General features: G+C 37.4%; 1 protein-coding gene across 1 annotated transcript in view; it reads right to left on the bottom strand.

Moving 5' to 3' along the window:
• The window catches only part of XIRP2 (xin actin binding repeat containing 2), a 369301-nt gene extending 347003 nt beyond the window's left edge, over positions 1 to 22298 (bottom strand). Inside the window, exon 1 of the mRNA XM_012650674.1 lies at positions 21882 to 22298. Coding sequence (XP_012506128.1) covers positions 21882 to 22298 — 417 coding nt within the window. The remainder of the gene's footprint in view (positions 1 to 21881) is intronic.
• Between the last annotated feature and the right edge of the window lie 209 nt (positions 22299 to 22507).

Here is a 22507-nt window from a genome sequence, read left to right as displayed (position 1 = left end):
GCAGCCACAAATACTCTTCAATAATACTTCACCAATATTATTAATATAATCTCTATAACCCAATAATACTATAATATACTACTATAAAGACTCACAATACTACTACAATGTCCAATCATGGGCGCCTATCAACATAAAAGAAGAAGCAAATAGAGGCTAATTAAGGCTTTCACTAGAATCCTTTAGAGGTACTTTGGAAGGCCAAATTTAAATCTCTGAGATGATCTTTGCTTTTTAGAATTCTTTTATTTTAATTTCGACATATTAGGGTGTACGAATGTTTTAGGGTACACAGATTGTTTTTGTAATGCTTGAGTCTGGGCCATAGGCTTGCCCTAACCCAAATAGTGTTCTTTGTACCCATTAGGTAGGTTTTTGCCCCTCTCTTCTCCCCTCACTCCCCTGGTTGATTTCCACTGAGTTTTACTTCCCTCTGTGCACGTGTATGCTCATTGGTTAGTTCCAATTCAAAAGTGAGTACATGTGGTGTTTTTCCATTCTTGAGATACTTCACTTAGGTATCAGTGTGACTGTAGGCAGGATTTTTGCAGGCACAAGATAAATAGGGAAGGACCCAAGATACTCTATTACTAAGGACCATAGCTCTCACTTCTCAAGAAGATATGTTCAAGTAGAAAATATACCTTATCTGCTCTAATTATAGGGTTATTACAAATCAGTGGTTCTCAAAGTTTACCTGAATCACCTGCAGGGCTTGTGAAAACACAGATTGATTACCCCTCCCCCAGAGGTCATTAGGACTTGGCAGGACCCCGAAGTTTGTATTTCTAACAAGTTACAGGTGATGCTCACGCTGCTGGTTGGGAAACAATATTTGAGAATAACTGATATGGAGTATTTACAAAGATGTTATATTACAGCAATCTCTAGTGTTTGAGAACTGGAGCAACCTTGCCCACTTTCTGTTAAACTGCATGGTGGCATTTCTAAGGGACTATGCTAAGAAAATTAAGTATCCCAAGAGTGATTCCCTCTAGGAATCCTCTGCTACATGCTGACAGGCCAAAACATAGTTTCCCTGTGCCTATTACCCTCAGTGTGGACACCAAGATAACTCTTCACATAGTTTTCCCCCATGAGAATAATGGTGGGGAAACAGATACATGTGCAAATATTTTCAGTATGAACATTAGAACACACATTTATTTAAAGATAGCCAGCTGCAGCAAGTGAGTTGAGCTGATTATGCTACTCGAAATACCTACCAAATCACAATAGATGAGAAATTAAAATTATGTCATAAACTAGAAACCAGTATAAATTTGGTGTGATTTTTGATCACAATTTTTGGAACATAGCCAACACTGGAAATATAACATCCTTTGATGTATCATCAGTCATTCAGCAATTACAGGGATCGAAGAATTTGTGATCTGAAAAAGTGAAATGCAAACGTAGGAACTGAATTAAATGGCTCGATGAAAACTTTATAAGCCTTTTATACTAAGTATTAAGTGTCTAATATTGGGATCTCCATAGATGTTGTAACCCAAATTCTTGGCCCCGTCAACGCATTTCCAGAGCACAGTGGTACTTGCTGGGTGAAGACACGTAACTTAGGCTCTGCATGGACCCCTCTGTCACCGCCATGCTGCATTTTCTCCACAGTTTTACATCTTATCTTTTCCTTTCTTCTTTCCAGCCTCACCTTAGTCTGGGAAATGCCCAACTTTTTTTAAACTACTGTCATTTTATACACACCTACCCTATATCTCAAACTTCATGGTTTTTCTGCCATAGGCAAAAGGAATATCTTCTCTGTAATATGAGAGAACTCCTTGAGCTGGTTCTTCTAGCCTTGGACAATGATATACTGAAGGAAGAGAAAAGAAAATCTTTTAATTATTTTCAACAGTTCCATTTTTGAATGTTTTTAGCTTTTCATGAACATTTTTAACACTTCCTATCTCCTTTACAGCTAGGTGAATGCTGAGGGCCACCTAGTGAAAAGATAACATGTGAGAAAAAAATAAAAGCAAATCTACAATTTTGAAACATTATCGCATTATTGTGGTAGACAGAATGAGCCACCATCCCTCATCCTCTGCTAAGGGTGTGCATGCATTCCCTGCCTGTGAGTATGTGACCTTATGTGGCAAAGAGAAATAAAGGTTGCAGATAGAATTAAGATTGCTAATCAGATGATTCTACAAAAGGGAGTTAACCTTGGATTATCTGGGCTGTCCCAATGTAATGAAAACGTTCTTTAAAATGGAAGAGGGTGGCAGGAGTGGAGGTCAGAGTGATGTTATGTGAGAGGACTCCATCTGTTGTTTCTAGCTTTGAAGACAGAGGAAGGGGACTGTGAGCCAAAGAAGGTAGGTGGCCTCTAAAGGCTGAAAAAGGGAAAGAAAAGAAAGCTCCGTTGGAGCCTCCAGAATAGAGTGCAGACCTAACAGCACTTTGATTTTATTCCAGTGAGATTCATGTAGGACTTCCCTGAACTGTAAGATAATAACTGCATTGTTTAAGCTACTAGGTTTGAGGTTGTTTGTTATAGAAGCCATAGGAAATTAGTACCATTATTTAAATTAAAAAATGGCCTGATAAACCTAAAGCGATACTCATCTTACCCCTCCATTGCTACTCTCTTTCCCTGCTGCTTCTCCTTTGGCCATTTCTTTACTAGTTCATTGTAAGCCCTACAATTAGAATCTATACCAGTGAACAGGAACACAGCCAAAAACTAAAATTTGGTTAGTTTTCTTACTTGAAAATAACCCCAGAAAAATAATATTGAATAGGAAAACATTTCAAACTAACGGTGAGCATGAATCTTTTAAAATTACATTCTCAACTCAATGAGCCATGCTCATCTTTGCTTCCCATTACCAGGAATAACCGAGAGTTTGACTATTTAAAACAAGCAATGTTCTCAGGGTTTTGAGCTATTGCTGACTATATTAGGACAGATGTGCTATGCCTGCTGGGTCAGTGGGCAGCTGCTGTTTTATTTATTTGTAGACTCTTGGGCTACATTTTAAGCATGAAAAACATTGTTCAGGGCTGATGTTTCCTCTGTTCTACAGTGTGTCCACTAAGTTCTTATACAATGAGATTGTATTTCATTGGTGGGAAATAAACATTCAAGAACATTTATGTCAGGACACAATTCTTTACAAAGCAAGAACAGTAAAATGATGCCAACCGAAGATGTGAGTCAATTCTGTCAAATAAGACACTAGCGTTAATGTCAGCTTAGAAGACAAAAAAATTGCCACTGAGTAAGAAGATTTTGTTATGTAAGGCAAATTGATCTGGATATTTGTTATAAAAGCAGGGATTATTACGGGGGCCCCTTGTTCCTTTTGAATGCCACAATAAAATAAACATGAGTTCTTAAGGATTCTTTTTAATAGCAATGATAAAATGACAGGTGGCAGCAGATTGGAATGGTCATTATTTTAAATCAAGGCTGATAGCTTTACAGTTTCGGTAGAAATGAAGGTCTAGATTTTTGTTCAGGCCAAATTTCAATAATGATGGATTGTTACAGTTGTTACAATAATGGAAGAGAATGGGAGGACAGGAAAACATTGTACAAAGAAATTTGAGAACAGTTGTATCAATGTGGAATGAATAAATATTAATATATAACTTCAAACATAAAAGGGATGAGAAAGAATATTTTGGAAAACCAAATAAACTCAGATGATAATCCTTCAAATCCCATATATGTAATTGTCAAGGTGAAGGATTGCTACAGAATGGATTTACTTATACAACAAATATTAGTTTAATATTTGCACTATACCTAATTCCTTGATTGGCAGTGGGGACAGACATCAGGATAAATTTTGATGTAGTCTTTCCCCATGAGAATAGTGGTGGGGAATCAGACATATATACAGATATTTTCAGTATGATATTAGAATATGCATTTATTTAAAGATAGCTGGTTGCAGCGAGTTGAGATGATTATGTTGCTTGAAGTATCTATTAAATCACAGCAGATGAGAACTTAAAATTATGTTATAAACTAAAGAGCAATATAAACCTGGTGTCCTTTTTGATCACAATTCTCAGAATATACCTAACAACGATAAATATAATTATCTTGAATGCATCACTCATTCAGTAATTATAGGGGCTTAAAGAATTTGTGATGTGAAAAAGTGAAATGCAAACTTTGAAACTGAATTAAGTGACTCAATGAAAACTTCATAAGATTTTTATACTAAGTATTAAATGCCTAATATTAAGACCTCCTTAAGATGATTCACAGAACAATACTGAATGTAGGCTGACAGTTAATCTAACTGCATCGTTGACAAGATTTTTGATAAATATAGCGACTACCTATTACATATGAAAGTATAATCTGTAATACTTTTAACGTAGAAAAAGACACCTCTTGGTAGGGCAGGCCTCGCATAAGGTATTGGGATTAGGAAAGAGGAGAGAAAAGTTTACACTCTCTGAAAACAGTGGCAATTCTTAATATTATAAAATAGATTCATTTTTCTGATTAAAAGACAAATTACTAACTCTTTTCCTGCTTTTGCATTAAGGATAAAAGAAATTAACATTTAAATGTTAGTTCTATGGAACCCTCAATAATTTCTGAATTTAAATGGTTCATTTAAACCTAACAGCATTCTTATTCTCCCATTACTCTTAAACTTGGCATCATAAATCACAATTAAGATCGAAGAGTGCTATGGGGCCCAATGTGTCATAGAGCTGAGTGCTGAGAAGCAGATTTGGGTGTGCATGCGCTGATTAGAGTAGGTTGGAGGAAATGCTATGTTCTGCTATTTGACATTCCACAAAATACGGTTCTAGAGACAGAAGCACTTAGGAAGCCTCTTCTCATTCAATCTTAATCCTTAACCGGCTGGCAATGACAGAAGAACAGAAAATTGTCATGGGAGGAAGAGGCCATGTGCAAGTAAAATTATTCCAAAAAAAGGAATGAGTTAGTATACTTATGTTTGTTATGAGTTATAATTTAAAAATTTTTCAAAAAAATATTAGCAGTAATAAAATACAAAAATGATATATTTGTTATCTGTCTATGCAAATAAAGCTTCTGCAAGTCCTTGGTTTGAAGTCTAGTCAGAAAAGGCAAAACCTCAAAAGGGACATGTTATCTCAGCACCACAGGGTGCCAACGATTCTGAAGAGTATGAACTGCATTCGAGAAAGAGTAAAACATGCTTGATGGAACTCACAGTTGTCAAATCCTCAGCTTTCCTAACTCAAGTATTTACTACAATACTTGGACAAAAACCAGTCAATGATATCTGTCTCTGTTATAGTTATTAGAACTCCCAAATGAGTCTACTAATGTATTCCTGATAGGTCCATATACAAAGAAATATTTTTGAAATATCATCAAAAGAAGATACTCAAATATATTGGCTGACCTATCCAGTACAGACTCTTTAATTACCATACAACATTTTTTTTTAATTTTCAGGGCATATCTGTCTTTCCTTAGTCTGAAGCTGCTTAGCCATATCATGTCCTTGTCATGCATAAGTTTGGCCCTGACTCTTCCTAAGTCACTTAGGAGTACTCCAACGTCACCTCCTACTGCTAAGCTGTGTCCTGAGCCCTCAAGGTTAGACATATACTGTCATTTTCCACAGTGACAAATGTAGAATAGTCTGTCTTACTTTAAAGGCCAAAACTTTACTGAAAATGTGGATGCTCCCAGGAGACATATTCTACTCAGCATGAAGATTAACCTTCAGTGAAAGAGAGCAATCTGACAACAGGAATGAACTGCTTTGCAAAAGCATGAACTTCTTGACACTGCAAGTATTTACGGGGAAGTTGGACTACACTTTGTCTGAGACATAACATGGATTCCAAACTTGGGAGGGAGTTTGATTCCATCATATCTGAGGGCAGTTTTCCCCTTTAAGATCTTATCATTTTACTTCAGTCACTTTAATGGCCATATCTTTATGGAAACTGCATTGTCTCTTGTTTTTAATGGTTACCTATTTTGAAAATAAATTTGCTTGTCAAAAGTCAATATCATCGAATGAGGGTGATGGTGGTGGACTACAAGCAGCCCATGCACATTGTTCTTAAAGAGAGGATCAAGAGTTGCAGGCAGTGCCTACCTGCCATCCATAGATGGCTCTTCTTGGAAAGGATATTGTAAAACTCCAGAGAGGTGATGGGGGACATTCAGAGTGAAGGAGAAGGTGATGGGGCTATTCACTTGGCAAGATCTAGGGGAACTTTGGGAAGGCATCTACACATGGGGAATGGCAGGAAGAGAGAGCCCTGGGGCACCACTCACATTCTATGGGCTCTACTGCCCAAGCTGTGAGACCTTCCTACCCCCACACCACAATGAACTCTGAATTGATCGGGAAGCTGCTTGCAGTCTATTCAGACACTGCACTGGGAAGTGGGTGCAGCAGGGATTTAGAAGCTACTGATCCCAGGTTTCTGCAATTAATGCCGAAACTAACTCTGCAATTAATTGTGAGCTCACAGGTACAGGGCACCAGATTTGGATGGGGTTTAGCTTTGCAACAGCAGCCTTCACATAGCGCCCGCTGGGCCAGGGAAGGAGCAGGCAGAGTGGGTGCTCCCCTGCGCTGTGCACTGTGACTCGGTGCCGGTGCTGACTGCCCCTCCTACGCAAAGCAAGATATGAGCAGAGGGAGTGCCTCAGTTGCCACCCACACCACCTGAGAAGCCTTGCCATTTGGCATCCATAGTCTCAGTGCTGCGGGATCAGTCCCCTGCCCATGCAGTTCTGCCTCCAGCGTCCCTGGCAGCCAGAGCCACCCCTGCCGGCGTGGCTCAACCTCTGCGGTTCCTGGCTGTGGTCTGATCCCACAGCCCTGCCAAGGCAGCTCTTGCCCTGCCTCCAGGCTGCAGTTCTGGCTCTGAGGCTCCCACTGTGCCCGGGCCGAGGCTCTGTCCTCAAGGCTTTACCACAGCTACTGGGATTGCAGCTCCACACCCCTAAGGCTCCCATGCTGTCCCAAGGCCAAAAAACCACCCTAAGGTCCAATGCTCCACCAAGGACCACCCGCACCAGCCTTGAGCCAACATGACACTCAGACCTGGTTCTAGTAAATGCCCACAAGCTAGACACTCATGACCACTGCTTAAATAGCCTCACCCAGCTGCTATTGTCACCTCTGTTGGGAGATCCTGGGAAGAGCAATCCCCACAATGCCAGCCTCCATGGAGAGGGTCTTATCCATCCTCCAACTAAGCTTCCAACAACGATCTGAGGAACAACCCACCACTGTGCATGAAGATCATACAGCCCTAGCTTGAACTGTGATAATCACAGGGAAAGGAACAAAACAGAACAGCTGTACTACAGACTCTCAGTGTGCCCACCTTTCCCCTGCTGGGTCAACATTCCAGAGCAGGACACAAAGCACCAGCTAGTGACTTGCCTTTTGTCTCACTAAGTAGGAGAGTTCCAGCAAAGGAGAATAGGTGCCTGGCAAACCTATCAGCCCTGAGCTGAGAGAAGAGGATTCAGATGAGAAGAACCAGCAAAAGAACTCTGGCAACATGAAAGAATGAAACAGTTTGACACCCCCAAGGGATCATAATGGAGCTACAGTAGTGGACCCTGACCAAAAGGAATTTGATGAAATTTCAGAATTGGAATTCAGAATATGGATGGCAAATAAGATGAATGAAATTGAAGAGAAAGTTGAAAGGCAACAACAGCAACAAAAAAAGTAAAAAAATATTGTAGGAAATTAGTGAAAAAATAAAAATGTCACTAAAGAGCTAGACAACATAAGAAAGGATATAACAGAACTTAAAGAAATGAGAGACATTTAGGGAATTTCAAATTATAGCAGAAAGCTTCAAAAACAGGCTAAACCAAGCATAAGTAAGAATATCAGAGCTTGAAGACAAGGCTCTCAAGCTAACCCAGTCATTCAAAGAGGCAGAAAAGAGAATAAAAAAAGATTGAACCATTAGTCAGAGAAATATGGGAATACATGAAGCAAACTAATATACAATTTATAGGTATCCCTGCAGGAGAAGAAAAAAGAGCAAAAAGCAAGGAAAATCTATTTGAGGGAATTATTGAGAAAAACTTTCCTGGTATCACCAGAGATTCAGACATTCAGCTGCAAGGTGGTCATCTAACATTTAGATGATTCATAACAAATAAGAGATCTCTAAGACAAATAATAATCAACCTGACCGAAGTCAAAATGAAGGACAAAATTTACAAGCAGCAAAACAAAAGCAACAAATAACCTACAAAGGAAAACCCGTCAAGCTAATAGCAGACTTCTAAGCAGAGACAATACAAGCCAGAAGGGACTAAGGTCCCATCTTCAATCATCTTAAACATAATAACAGCTAGCCAAGAATCTTGTATCCTGCAAAAGTAAGTTTCATAAATGACAGAGAAATAAAGACTTTTCCAGATAAGCAAACAGTGAGGGAATTTGTCACAACTGGACCTGCCCTATAGGAAATACTCAGAACAGCATTATATATCAATCAGCACAATAGACAGCCACCAGTGTAAAATCATCCAAAAGCTAAAGCTCACAGCTCATATAAAACAATAGAACAAGAGAAACAAAGCAATGAGGTACTATCCAACATGATGAATAAAACAGTATCCCACATATCAATGCTATCACTCAAAGTAAGCAGTCTGTATGCTCCATTCAAAGGACATAGACTGGCTGAATGGATGAAAAAACACAACCAGGATATCTGCTGTCTCCAGGAAACACATGTAACCCACAAGGACCCACAAAGACTCAAGGTGAAGGGAGGGAAAAAATATTTCACACAAATGGAAACCAAAAGACAGCAGGTGTAACCGTTTTCATATCAGAAAAATTTGACTTTAAATCAAAAATGGTAAAACAAGACAAAGATGCTAATTATATAATGGTAAAGGGAAAAATTCAATAAGAAGATATAAGAACCCTAAATATATATGCACCTAACACAGGGGCTCCCAGATTCATAAAACAAATTTTGCTAGATAAATGTAAATAAATAAACAGCAGCACTGTAATTGCCAGGGACTTTAACATCCCACTTACAGAGCTGGACAGATCACTGAAGCAGAAAATAAATAAAGACACACTGGACTTAAATGGGGCTCTAGAGCAAATGAACCTAACAAATACTGACATAACATTCTACCCAAAACTACAGAATATAGATTCTTCTCATCAGCACATGGACATTCTCCAAGATCAATCATATTTTAGGCCACAAAACATGTCTCAACAAATTTGAAAAAATTGAATGATATCATGTATCTTCTCAGACCACAGTGGAATAAAACTCAAAATCAACTCCAAAAGAAACACTCAAAGGTACATAAAGTCATGGAAATTATACAACCTGCTGCTGAACAATCCTTGGGTCAATAATTAAATTAAGATGGAAATCTAAATATTCCTTGAACTGAATGACAAAGGGGACACAAGCTATCAAAATCTATGGGATCCAGCAAAAGCAGTACTAAGGGGAAAATTCATAGTCTTAAATTCCTACACCAAAAGACAGAAAGATCACATGTTACCAACCCAATGTCTTACCTCAAGGAACTAGAAAAGGAAGAGTAAACCACACCAAAATCAGTTTTGGCAAACAATTTATGATTAATTCTCCAAAGGCAATGATAGCAACAACAAAAATAAATAAATAAATGGGCTGTGATTATATCAAAAAGCCTCTGCACAGCAAAGGAAATAATCAACAGAGTAAATAGACAACCTACAGAAAATATTCATAAACTATACATCTGATAAAGGGTTAATATCCAGAATCTACAAAGAACTCAAACAAATCCACAAGAAATAAACAAACAAGCCCATTAAAAGGTGGGAAAACATATGAACAGAAGTTTTTCAAAAGAAGACAGACAGATGGCCAACAAACATATGAAAAAATGCTCAACATCACTAAATATCAGGGAAATGCAAATTAAAACCACAATAAGATGTCAGCCTCCCCTACCAGAATGGCTATAAAAAAGTCAATAAACAATAGATGCTGGCATGGATGCAGAGACAAAGGAAAACTTATACACTTTTGGTGGGACTGTAAATTAGTACAGCCTCTATGGAAAACAGTATGAATATTCCTCAAAGGAATAAATACAGCCTTATCATTTGACCTAGAAATCCCACTACTGTGAATTTCCTTAAAGGAAAAGAAGTCATTTTATCAAAAAGACACATGCACTCAAATGATTATTGAAGCACAATTCACAATCTCCAGATGTGGAGTCAACCTAAGTGCCCGTCAATTCATGAGTAGATTAACAATATGTGGTATATGTATACCATGGAGTACTACTCAGACTTAAAAACAAATGCGTTAGTGTCCTTTGCAGAAAGATGGATGGAACTAGAGACCATTATCCTAAGTGAAGTTTCTCAGGAATTGAAAAACAAATACCACATGTATTCTCTAATAAGTTGGACCTAATTGACGGGCACAGAGAGAAGTAAAAATAATTGAAAATCAAGAAGGGGAGAGTGGGGTGGAGGGCAGGGATAAAAGTCTACCTAATAGGTACAATGAACACTATCCAGGTGATGGGCACACTAAAAGTCCTGACTTAAACATTATAAAAGTTATCCATGCAACAAAAACACTTGAACCCCTTTAATATTTTGAAATAAAAAATAATAGTCAATATCATCTTCTCATACTGGAAGAGGGCTTATCAGTAATATTCATATTGGAACTAGAATGATCTCTTTGGAAGAATTGATAGTTTTTAATTTCTACATTTTGTAAAGAATCTCTCAGTAGAGAATAATGAATGGGAAAGATCTCATTATATATATTCAGATGAGGCACCTTTGAGCAATTTGCCAAATAATTCCAGCAAGAAGCAAACAGGTTGCTACAGAGAAGGTGTTTCTAATAAACAAATTGTAACTTTACAGTTACTTTTACCTTTAAAATATTAAAAGCCATATAATATAGGTTTGTTTTTGCTTACACAGCATCTATGGCTACCAATCTTAAGTATATATTAATGGCATCACAGGAAAATAGGACCTGTGCTTCTTAGCAGTTCAGTCATCCTTTATTTCTGTCCTTTCACTCTTTTGAAATGATAGGAATGTTGCTTACTTTTTTTAATTTTAGCAGCAAAGTAATTCAGATGCTGAATACCCTTGAGGACCAAAACCTTATTTTGTTCACTGGTGAAGAATAAGAAAGAAAATATGATGGTACAGTATAACTAGATCTAAGAAAGTTTTACTTTGAGTACTAGAAATAATTTTACTTAGCGCAATGTGCTATGTGCTATAACCCTGGTTACCTTTCTTCTAAAAAAAGAAAGAAAGAAAAAAAGGAAATAACTAGGTTTCTAGCTTGCTTAATTTTTTTTGTGTGTGTATATGTATACGTATGTGGCAGTATATATTTATTATTTATTCCGAATCCTGTACCTGCTGAATTTACTTTCTCCTACTTTGTGTAGGAAGCTTCAAATATTATGCAAAAGAGGAATTTGGACATTAGCACAAGCTTTTTGCTTCCTAAGTGGTACATACATATAGGACCTCAATACCTGAGAGTCTCTGTATGTTAATCACTGCACTTTTGAGGCAGTGCTGCAAAAAGATGCATATTTCATACTTTTATCTATGGCTGAAATATTTCACAATTTCAGAGGAGTGGGCAATAATTATTACATAACATTTTCTAGAGTAGGAAAAATAGATCAAACAACAAGAAGTCACAGTACATTATATAGAGCAGCTTCTTGAGCTAGCTGTCAGTGGCCTGTGGGTTGAGTGTAGGTTTGCAGTTCATGAGGTAGACTCTACCAAGAGAGTCTATGCAACACAGGGATGAAACCTGCTTCTGAAACTAGCTGTATATTTAGGCCACAGTCTAATAATACACTGGGGAATGTGAAATAAATATGAATCAAGAAGCCAATTTGTCCTTCAGGAGGCTGGAAGACATAGCTTGATATCAAAGTAATATCTGATTTCAGACTTTTTAAAAAGTCAATCAAAGAAGCATTGATTCCTTCATATCTGTTTCTTACACAATTTCTCCTATGTCATCTATAAGGCATATAGGGTGCCAAGACAGGATATGCAGCCCGGAGAAGCTGACATACAGCCACTGAAATGATTGCTTAGCCTGTACTGACCATATGCAAGGGAAAACCATCAGGTTATCAAACACCTGCTGTCAAATGAGCCAAAGGAGTCCACCTATAGGCAATGTGGGCTTTCTCTCACAAAAATCAACTCATGGTGGATAACAGACTTAAACCTAGGGCATGAAACTATAAGGATTCTAGAAGAAAATGTTGGGAAAACTCCTATAGACATTGGGCTAGGGAAAGAATTTATGAGGAAGACCCCAAAGACAATCACAGCAACAACAAATATAAAGAAATGGGACCTTATCAAATTAAAAAGCTGCTGCACAGCCAAGGAAACTATCACAACAGCAAATAGACAACCTACAGAATGGGAGAAAATGTTACATATCCAATAAAGGGCTGTACAACCTCTGTGCAAAGTAATATGGGGATACCTCAAAGAGCTAAAAGTAGAACCACTATTTTATCCAGCAATCCCATTACTGGGCATCTACCCAAAGGAAAAAAAGACATTCTATAAAACAGACATCTGCACTAGAATGTTTATAGAGGCACAATTCACAGTTGCAAAGATGTGGAAACCAACCCAATTGCCCATCAATCCATGAATGGGTTAATAAAATGTGGTATATGTATATCATGGAGTTCTACTCAGCCACAAAAAACAATGGTGATCTAGCACCACTTGTATTATCCTGGATAGAGCTAGAGCCCATGCTACTAAGTGAAGTATCGCAAGAATTGAAAAGCAAGCACCACATGTACTCACCATCAAATTGGTATTAACTGATCAATACTTAAGTGCCCATATAGTAGTAATATTCAACGGGTGTCGGGCAAGTGGGAAGGGGGAGGTGGAGAGGGGAATATACACACCTAATGGGTAAGGTGCGCACTGTCTGAGGGATTGACATGCTTGAAGCTCTGACTGAGGTGGGGCAAAGTCAATATAGGTAACCTAAACATTTGTACCCCATGATATGCTGAAATAAAAAAAAAAAATGGTGACCCTGAAGCCCATTGCAAAGGGTGCGATGCTAATGCACATGATCTGGAGAGTAGACACTGAAAGGAAAGAAATCATTTCGACAAAAATCTTCCATCCACCCATTCCTAACATTCTCAATGATCACATATGATCACATACCTTATGCTTATCACTCAATTTAAAACCATGGAGAAAAAGAGAAGAAATCAATATGATTTCTGCCTTATAATTCTGGTGGATATTCAAGCAGGGTGGCAAAATAATTTATCACCCAATAGACAGACTTTGTGAGTAGAAGGGATATCATTAATAATTATGATGGAACAACATATGTAGACCAGGACTATTCCCAGCAAAGCAGGACATATGGTTGCCATATAGATGAGATATAAGTAATCCACACTTAAATAATAATTTGAAATTGGAATTGAAATACTGAGAACACCAAATGCTGGCAAGGAGGTAGAGCTATAGAAACTCTGGTTTGTTGAGAATGAAAAACAGTACAACTACTTTGGACAACAGTTTGACAGTTTCTTACAAACATATTCTTACCATACAATCCTGCATTCACACTCCTCGCTATATGCCAAAATAAGTCGAAAACTTATGTCCATACAAAATCCTGCATGCAAATGTTTATAGCAGTCTTATTCATAACTGAAAAAACTTGGAAGCAACCAAGAAGTCCTTTAATAGGTGAATTGATAAATAAAATGTGGTACATTCATACAACAGAATATTATTCATCAATGAAAAAAAATGAGCTATCAAGCAACAAAAAAGACATGCAAATTGCTAGTGAAAAAAGTCAATCTGGAAAGGCTACAAACTGTATGATTCCAACTGGATGACATGCCGAAAAAGGCAAAATTATAAAGACACTAAAAAGATTAGTGGTTTCTAGGGGTTTGGGGGAGGGAGAGATGAATAGGTGAAGCACTGATATTTTTAAGATAAACTGCTCCAGATGATACTGTATGTTAGATACATGTCATTATGCATTTGTCAAAACTCACAAAATGTGCAATATGGAGAGTGAATCCTAATGTAAACTATGGGCTTTAAATAATGTATCAATAATGGCTCATCTATGTAAAAAAGGTACCATACTAATGCAAGATGTTAGTAACAGTAGAAATTGGGAGAAGAAGGCATATGAGAACTCTGTACTTTCCACTCAATTTTTCTTAGTCTAAACCTAAAACTGCTCTAAAAATAAAGTCAATTAACTTTAGAAAAGGAGGGATATTAAACTCTGGATTAGTATCATGACATGGTAATTTGAGGATACCAAACAACCTACCTAAGGCCTAAAAGGGCCCAAGGTGACCACTGGGCAGGTGTTTGCATGGAGTTAAAAGCTTGAAAAAAAAATCGATTAAAATATTTGTTAAATAAGAAAATCTAACTAAGCAAGCTGGAGAATCTTCTTTTGGGCCCTATATAGGTTTACATTTGTTCCAACAACACTGTTAACATTCATGACAACAAAATTGCCTTCTCCATCCCTTGCCATTGTTGCTTGATCAGTTTTTAAGAATATAGCAGCGTTTCTTGGCATTCGGGGCAAAATAAAAAAGAGAACATCTGGCATATTCCACCTGAGGCATTAGTATGAAGTAGAGAGGCAAAGATGTAGACTGGTATGAGCTATGAAAATGGCAATGATGCCAGTTCTTGCCTCCTAAGATGATGTGACTATTAAACGAGGGCCATGTCTGCAAAGCTTTTCAGCACCATGCCTGGTGGAGACTCAGTGCTCCATCATTACTTCTTGCTGGCCATTGGCAATAGCGCAATGCCTCTTCCTCTGGTGGTCTAGGGGCAGACCAATGTCAGGATGAGGCAAGGCATTCAAGGATAAACTCAAAAATTTATAGGCCCTGCAAAAAAGACTAAAGCTATAAACCAAAGGGCAGACTTGAAACATTTGTCCGTGGAAACACGATTGTTGCTCCTGGATAAATAAATATTTTTAGAGACATTGGCACATACGGTCCACAATCTCTCAATTTTACCTTTAAACATGAAATTTTAAAAGGTGTGTGTGTGTGTGTGTGTGTGTGTGTGTGTGTGTTTTAAAGAGAAAGAAAATTTCTCTGCGGGGTTCCTGGTTTTTTTTTTTTTTTCCCCATAGCTCGAATTTTCTTTCTTATGAGAATTTCAAACAAACATTTTTCAAGAAACAATTGTTCCTAACATTCAAAAATAAAGATGAAGTGGTAAAGAGACTAGATTTTAAATCATAAAATCATTATGGTCAGAAATGGGAATTTTTTATCATCTTTATCATTAATAACAAAAAAATTCTGACAACTATTCAACATTGAAATCAGAACATTTTGATTAATTTAAATGTACGTTCCTGACAAGTTTCCACGAATGCGGGGAAAAGAGCACGGCACGCATTACGATGTATTACCATGCTGTAGAGCAATTTGTTTCATGGCATCCAATAAATGACTCACATTCACATAAAACAAGTTAGTACACTATTAAATACCATAAATCATTATATTTGGTAGTTGGTGTAGATGAGAAATATTAATGGAGCTTGAATTTGTTTCAGGTGTTTGGAACTCATTACTTTCACTCACCACTACACATTAACCAGATAAAGAAATATCTCTCCAAGTAGGAAAATGTGTTAACCATCTCCTTTCCAAACACAACATAGTGAGTGCTAAGCAGGTGCTAAAATAAGGGCAGAGTTAGGTGGCTGCAGGCTGCTTGATCTCCAGGAAGAGGGTGCCAGGATGGCTCTACCTGTTATTTACAGCCACATTTATTCTGAATTGTCAGTGATTACCTTGCACTCCCTGTTAAATATCTTGAATTTCAGCCCTGACAAAAGATCACGGATTACTAAATTTAGAGAAAGGATTTAGTCTGAGGAACCAAAAGGGGCAACTATTTTAAAGAAGGTTTTGCTGTATCAACCCTGGGGTTGGTTTGGCAGGGAGAGGAGACCAGACAGAGGAGCCTATGGAGTTAAGAAATTTGACCATCAGAGGAGCTGGCCCTAAACAGAAGGAAGAAATTTTCCATAATCTGAACATCTTATTTAACCACAGTACGATTTTAAAAGCAGGAAATAAACCTTACTCGACTTTCACCAGCTTTCCCACTAATATTCCTCTTTACTGCTCCAGGATTCCCCCAATCTGTGGCAGTTTCTTAATCATGCTGATAATGGCCTTACCATCTTTGAGGAGCAATGCTCACTTATTTTATAGAACTCTACATGGATTTATCTGATGTTTTTCATGATCACATATTTTTGGCAAGAGTGCCACAGCAGTGATGTTTTGCCCTTCACAGTGCATCACATCAGGAAGTACAATGCATCGATATGTCTTACTGCTGGCGATACAACTTTGATCACTTAGTTAAGGTAATTTACTGCAGGTTTTCCACTGTAAATGAAAGCTTATCTCCTAGGGATGTTGTGGAAGGAGTTCCTGTGTTGGCTTCTTTCAGGATGGCCTTGGGATTGCTGGTGGACCTCCCGTGATTGGATTTGAAGACTCTAGAATGTCATCTCCATAGCTTGGTAGAGTCAACAGCCCTGATTAAAGACCAAAATTCTCCCTTTTTAATAATTCTTCTAAAAGTAATATTTTATTTATTTCTTTGTTTAGTTTATTCTTCTAGTGAAAAGATTCTCTAAAAGAACCTGATAGAGTATGAAAATTAGTAATAGGAAGCAGGGAAGGGAAAAAATAGTCATGCATGGTACTTGTTAAATTAGTGTAGTCAGTGAGGACAATTGTTGGATAAACATCTAGAGAAGCTAGTGTGTGTGACGGAATCGGGCTCCCAACAGAGGCAACAGAGCTAGTATCAATATTCTTATAACACAAGGGTGAAAACCCTCACAAGGCTACCGAGTAAAATGTCAAAGAATGCCAATCCATGAACTGACAGCAGTTTTCCCAGTTGGAGCTGAGTCAGTATCGCTTCACATCTTCCTGTGGTTACTGGCACTACATTCTTTAATGATGTCATTTTGTGACTGCATATATCACTGTGACACACAAATGGGACAAGATGGCTGTTCCCTCCAAAAGTCTTAAAGGCCATGCAAATGCGTTTGGTTGGGAATTTTGCCAGCTATGTTTTTTCCAACTAAAATAAAACACAGGACAGGCAGCAGTAAAATAACAGACATATAAGTGGGGAAAAGAACAACCAAAGAACACTAACGTTATTTTAAAAAACTAATTATATCACAAGGAGAAACATGCATAAAATAAAAAAATCATTATGGCCATTCTCGTGGTATCCTTGAGGTCTAAGTTTAATTTGTTCTTTGTATTTGTATGTGTGTTTGTACATGTGTGGTGCATGTGTGGATAAATATTAAATATAAAAACTACTTTTAAACCATGTCTCACCTCGGTTGGATTTTGAATTTTGAGTAGCTGAATGCTGCTGACTTTTTCTACTAATTGGAAAAAATAATGAAAGTAGCAGGCATATCTTTGTGTAAGGTTTTAATAAAGTGTTGAAAACTATAATTTAACAAATTGTAGTTCTTTGTCTCATCATCTCAAAATGGGGTTGTATTAATAATTCATATTGGAAATCTTCATCAGCATGTGCTTTACTGACTATTCAGTGAGAGCTCTTCTCAGTGGGACGCTTGTCGGCTGCAAGAATAAGGTGTTGTCAGATGTGAAATACAACTTTCTTTGCCCAAAGCACCTTTCCACTTTTAGAAACCATAAAGTGTAAGCCTCTTCCCTTATATATGATAAAACAGAAGTCTATTGAGATTAAATATTTTTCCCCAAGGACATGTAGTGAGAGAAGAGAAAATATAAGAAATATTAATTTGGTGCTACTTCTTAAATTTCATTAGGTGCTTCTTCTTAAATGCCTTCTCTCATTCAGGCGTTATATCATTTTGTCTCCACAAAAGTTCTATGGTGTATTAATATCCCTATTTTATGGATATGAAAACTAAGGATTAATGAGTTAAAATAGCTCATTCAAGTTTATACAATGAATAAGTTTCTGAGCCAAGGTTTCCAACTGACCCTTTGTCACCAAATATTTTGCTCTTATATGTGATACTGCAGTGAAGTTTATTATTCCATATAATATATTTTCTAACAACAAAAGTAGTGATCTTCTTCATTAAACTATCACTTAAGTGCTATAAAAAACTATTCTGCCCATCTTGTCAGGCAAAGGAAAAATATTTTATTGCTTCGAAGATCTCTAAAGCTCTTCCCATGGAAAGAATTTTATTTTATTTTTCTCTATACTAATATTAATCTTTATTTTAATTTCTTTTCCGTATTTTTGAGAATTTGGTGGACAGATTTTTCTGTAATCATTTTCAAGATTTTAATAACCTCTGTGCTGTTAAACACTTTCACAAAATACATCATGCTTGACAGAAGTTATCTTGGAAACTCTGATGAGAGGGGAGGGTGGGGGATGGAGTGTCAGAAGGCTCTGACAGAGGTAACTGCCTGCGAAGGAGTACTGCTTGCTGCACTGAGATTGGAGATAAATTAATCCCTGGGTCCCCATATGCCTGGGTTTAAGGAGCAAAGATAAATTCAGACATCTAATGAAGTGATTTTGTATTGGAAGGCAAACTGTAAGCCATGATTCACCTGTGCTTTAGAATGCCTGATTTTATGCAGGACTTAAAGTAGATACAGATTGGTCATTAAACGAAAAACCAGAGGCTCTTATTATTGGAGTGAATGAGTCTAACATATGCTGGAAACTATAGCATCTTTAATTATTTATACCCTGTTTAATCATTGATACATATGTAGGTTCATAGTCCCTTAGCTTTGTGCCTTCATGATTATCTCCAAGCCTCCAATTATGCAATAGATCAAATCAATGCATTCTGAGGTAGCACATTTGGTGATGGCACTTCCTATTTTTGATCAAGTTCAGCTCATGTTTGAATGGTATTCACAGGTATTCAATGGTGTTACACAAGCCCCTAAAGCCTGTGGACTGTGTAAATGATAGACACAGTCTCTGTTGAGAATTGTGTAAGCACAAGCTGATTATATGTGAGTGGGATTTGGGGGAAGAATTATAAACGCGTGTTGAAAGCACAGGAAGTCCTTAAGTAATCTACTATGACAATAAAATTGTTTATCATTTAAAGTAAAAAAGACATGAACGGAATAAAGGCCAGATTAATTATGTGGTTGAGTCATGAAACCCCTTATTAACAGTGGGAACATACTGAAGGCTGAAGGGATCCTTTAGGGAGAGTTTTTGGTGGCCTCCCTCTTTCAGTCCTGTGGACAGCAACTGGCAGCTTCAAAGAAGAAGGAGCTTATACCTTCCTGTTCTGTTCCAAAGTACTTAAACAATGCTTCCACTCGGAATGGAGTGGCCAGAGTTAAGTTCATTTTATATAAAAATTGTATTTATATTCCACATAATCTATATCACCCATAGAAGAAAATATGGATTGAAGCAAATGCATCCCACATGCTTTTTGTGTTTATATATTCCTTTCTAATATTCCTTCCTTTCTTTCTTCTTCTTTATTTTTTTTTAACAAGCTTCTTCTGATAAATTCACCCTTTTAGGTGACTATCAATACGGATCATCTAAAACTAAGACATATTAAGATTTATTAATGTACCTTGATTACATAATATTACAAGCATTTATATCATCAACTACAAATAGAAAAAAGTCAAATACCAGATTTTGAAATATGGGTATATATTCATCAGGGAAGAACAGAGGAAAACTCCACAATCATATATTCCCCAACCATTTTTTAAGAATGTTTAAAGAGCCTACGATGTAACTGTATTAGTTTCCTATTGCTGCTGTAACAAATTGCCATGAATGTATTTGTTTAAAACAACACATTTATTATTTTACTATTCTGGAGGGCAGATTCGGAAATCAGTTTGTAACCTGCCGGTGTCCACGGGGCTGTGTTCCTCATGCAGGCCATTGGGAAGAAGGTTTCCTTGCCTTTTCTTCCAGGTGCTGCCACATTCCTTGGGTCGTGCCCCACCTCACTCCAACCTCTGTTTTGGCCATCATAGCTCCTTCTTTGACTCACTCTCTCTCTGACATTCCTGTGACCCTCTTATACAAACCCAGTTTTTATCTGGGATAATTCAGGAAAGTCTTTGCATGTCAAGATTCTTAACCTAATAACCTTTGCAATGTTCCTTTTGATATGTGAGATAACACACTTACACATTCTGGGATTAGGATGTAAACATCTTTTGAAGGCCATTCTGAATAGTAGTAATCTCACATTTAAACTAGAAAAATCTAATTAATGCTTTATTTTCTTACTATTGCATTTAAGCAGCTACATCTCATCCAGATGAGAATAGGTTATATTATATAATTTACATGGATGCGTTTTTCTACCTTCGTCTATTTCTTTTGTCAATTAAATGTTCAAAATGGTTACACTAAAGTCAACAGAGATTGAATGGAAACTTATTTTCTGTGTCTTTACTTTTAATTTATAAAGATTAAAAATAAATGACATTGTAAATATCTATGTTGAGTGTATCCTAATCCCTAACTATCCAAATAAAAGACATAAAAAAGTACAAAAAAAGATTATAACTTTGGAATAAAAAAGAGGAAAAGAAAAGCCTTAAATCGGTAATCAGCAAGTAGTTGCATTTTTTGAGAGATTCTCTATTCTCAACATAACCTCCTAAATATAACTTCATATCCTTTATTCTCATTAAACCAATTAGAGTCACTTGATGTTCAAGAAGGATAGACTACTATATCTGTCCCAATAGGAAAAGTGGGAACAAGTATTAGCAAAATCATTTTTTTAAATTTTCTATGTCTGTGATGTCTTCTGTGAAGGCTAATTATCCATTAACAAGAGTAGGACTGTGTATCTTCCTGATAACTGTCATTAGGTGAAAAAAATAATAAAGTACGAAGTTTGCTTCCCAATGGAAAACTTCAGATCATTTATTAATTCTTTATACAATTCAACTGTAATCTCTCTTAGGTAGGGGCCTTAATGAGTATCATAAATTCAAGTAACTCCAGTTGAAACAGTAGTTGCTTTTAATTGACAACAGAAGTATAAATACAGTCCTAGTTAATAATGTTGCTAATCCTGTTTCCTGCATTTGATTAAATGCCCTCTTTAGCTAATAGACATTTTTATATGTGATGTTATAGTACACCATAATCACTGAAGCATGATCATCATCTACCACAAAATATTCCAGACTCTACACTTAGTGGTTTAAATATATTATCTATCATCTTTATAAGATCCCTGTAAAGTAGCTGATTAAGACGATTGTATTTCCAAGGTTGTCATTCAACTAGAGAAGTAAATGGCAGGTTTTAGGATTAAAACCTACATCACTGTGGTTCTGAAGTCTTCCTTTGTTCCATTTCATCATCATTACAGATAAGTCCTCACTGAACCCTGGCTAAAAGCAACACTGTTAGATGTTTGAGGTACAAAGAGTGGTTAGAAATTGTCCCTACCTCCGAGGAATTTACAACCTAGTTATGGAAACAAGGCACATACATAAAGAAACATCAGCATAAGAGGGCATATCAGAATTGTTTTTGTGGGCGTGAAAAGAGGTCAAGTCCACACTGAAACAGATCATAGAGGAAATTAATGAGAGGATGCTGCATTTCAACCCACATGGCATGATTGCTTCAGGACATCTGCTTAGAGTGTAGGTGAGGGGAAAAATTACATGATAGGAAATAAATGGCAGGCTAGACAAGCTGCCTAGCTTGTCAACTGTAAACTTAGATGCTCGATCAATGGCTCCTTACCTTCCTGCCATACTCAGCTGGTCCAGCTGGTCTGTTTCTACTCTTAGGAGCCTCAAACACACTCCTCAGCTCATCAAGGGCGATGGAGAAGTGCTCAATCCTGCGTCGACCACTCAGGGAATCCTCTTTCAGCACTTCAGGTGGGCCATATTCCCTGGAGCTGTCGCTCTTTTCCTCAGGACACTTCTCTTCAGGCTTTGAGCTCAACGTCTCTTCCCCTGCACTGCAGGGCAGACTCAGGGGATCTGGAGGTTCAGGTGCTGATATTGCCTCTCCTTCAGGCTCAAGCAATTTGCTTCCCCGAGCCTGGAGAGGCGTTCTACGACTGGCCCCTGGACAGCACTCACTCCTCTGGTAATCACTGGATTCCCATTTCTGCCTCAGGAGGTTCAGGGAGCCCTTCTGTATCGGGAACATGGGTGGTTCCAGGTCATCCTGCAATATCAAAATTCCTTTCATCAAGATACACTGAGGTGTCTGAGTCATTTTCAAAACACTCTATTTAGGAGTGCCAGCTTTTGGGGTTTGTACCTCAATGTAGAAATCCAGCTTTGTTATATAATTTCTGGCTCTTAACTTCAACCCACAAAGTTATGTCAGTTAAACTAGAATTAGACAGATTATGG

The sequence above is a fragment of the Propithecus coquereli genome, unplaced genomic scaffold, assembly GCF_000956105.1.
Source record: "Propithecus coquereli isolate 6110/MARCELLA unplaced genomic scaffold, Pcoq_1.0 Scaffold34, whole genome shotgun sequence".
Classification (NCBI taxonomy): Eukaryota; Metazoa; Chordata; class Mammalia; order Primates; family Indriidae; genus Propithecus; species Propithecus coquereli.
This window is presented reverse-complemented; position numbering and strand designations above follow the sequence as displayed.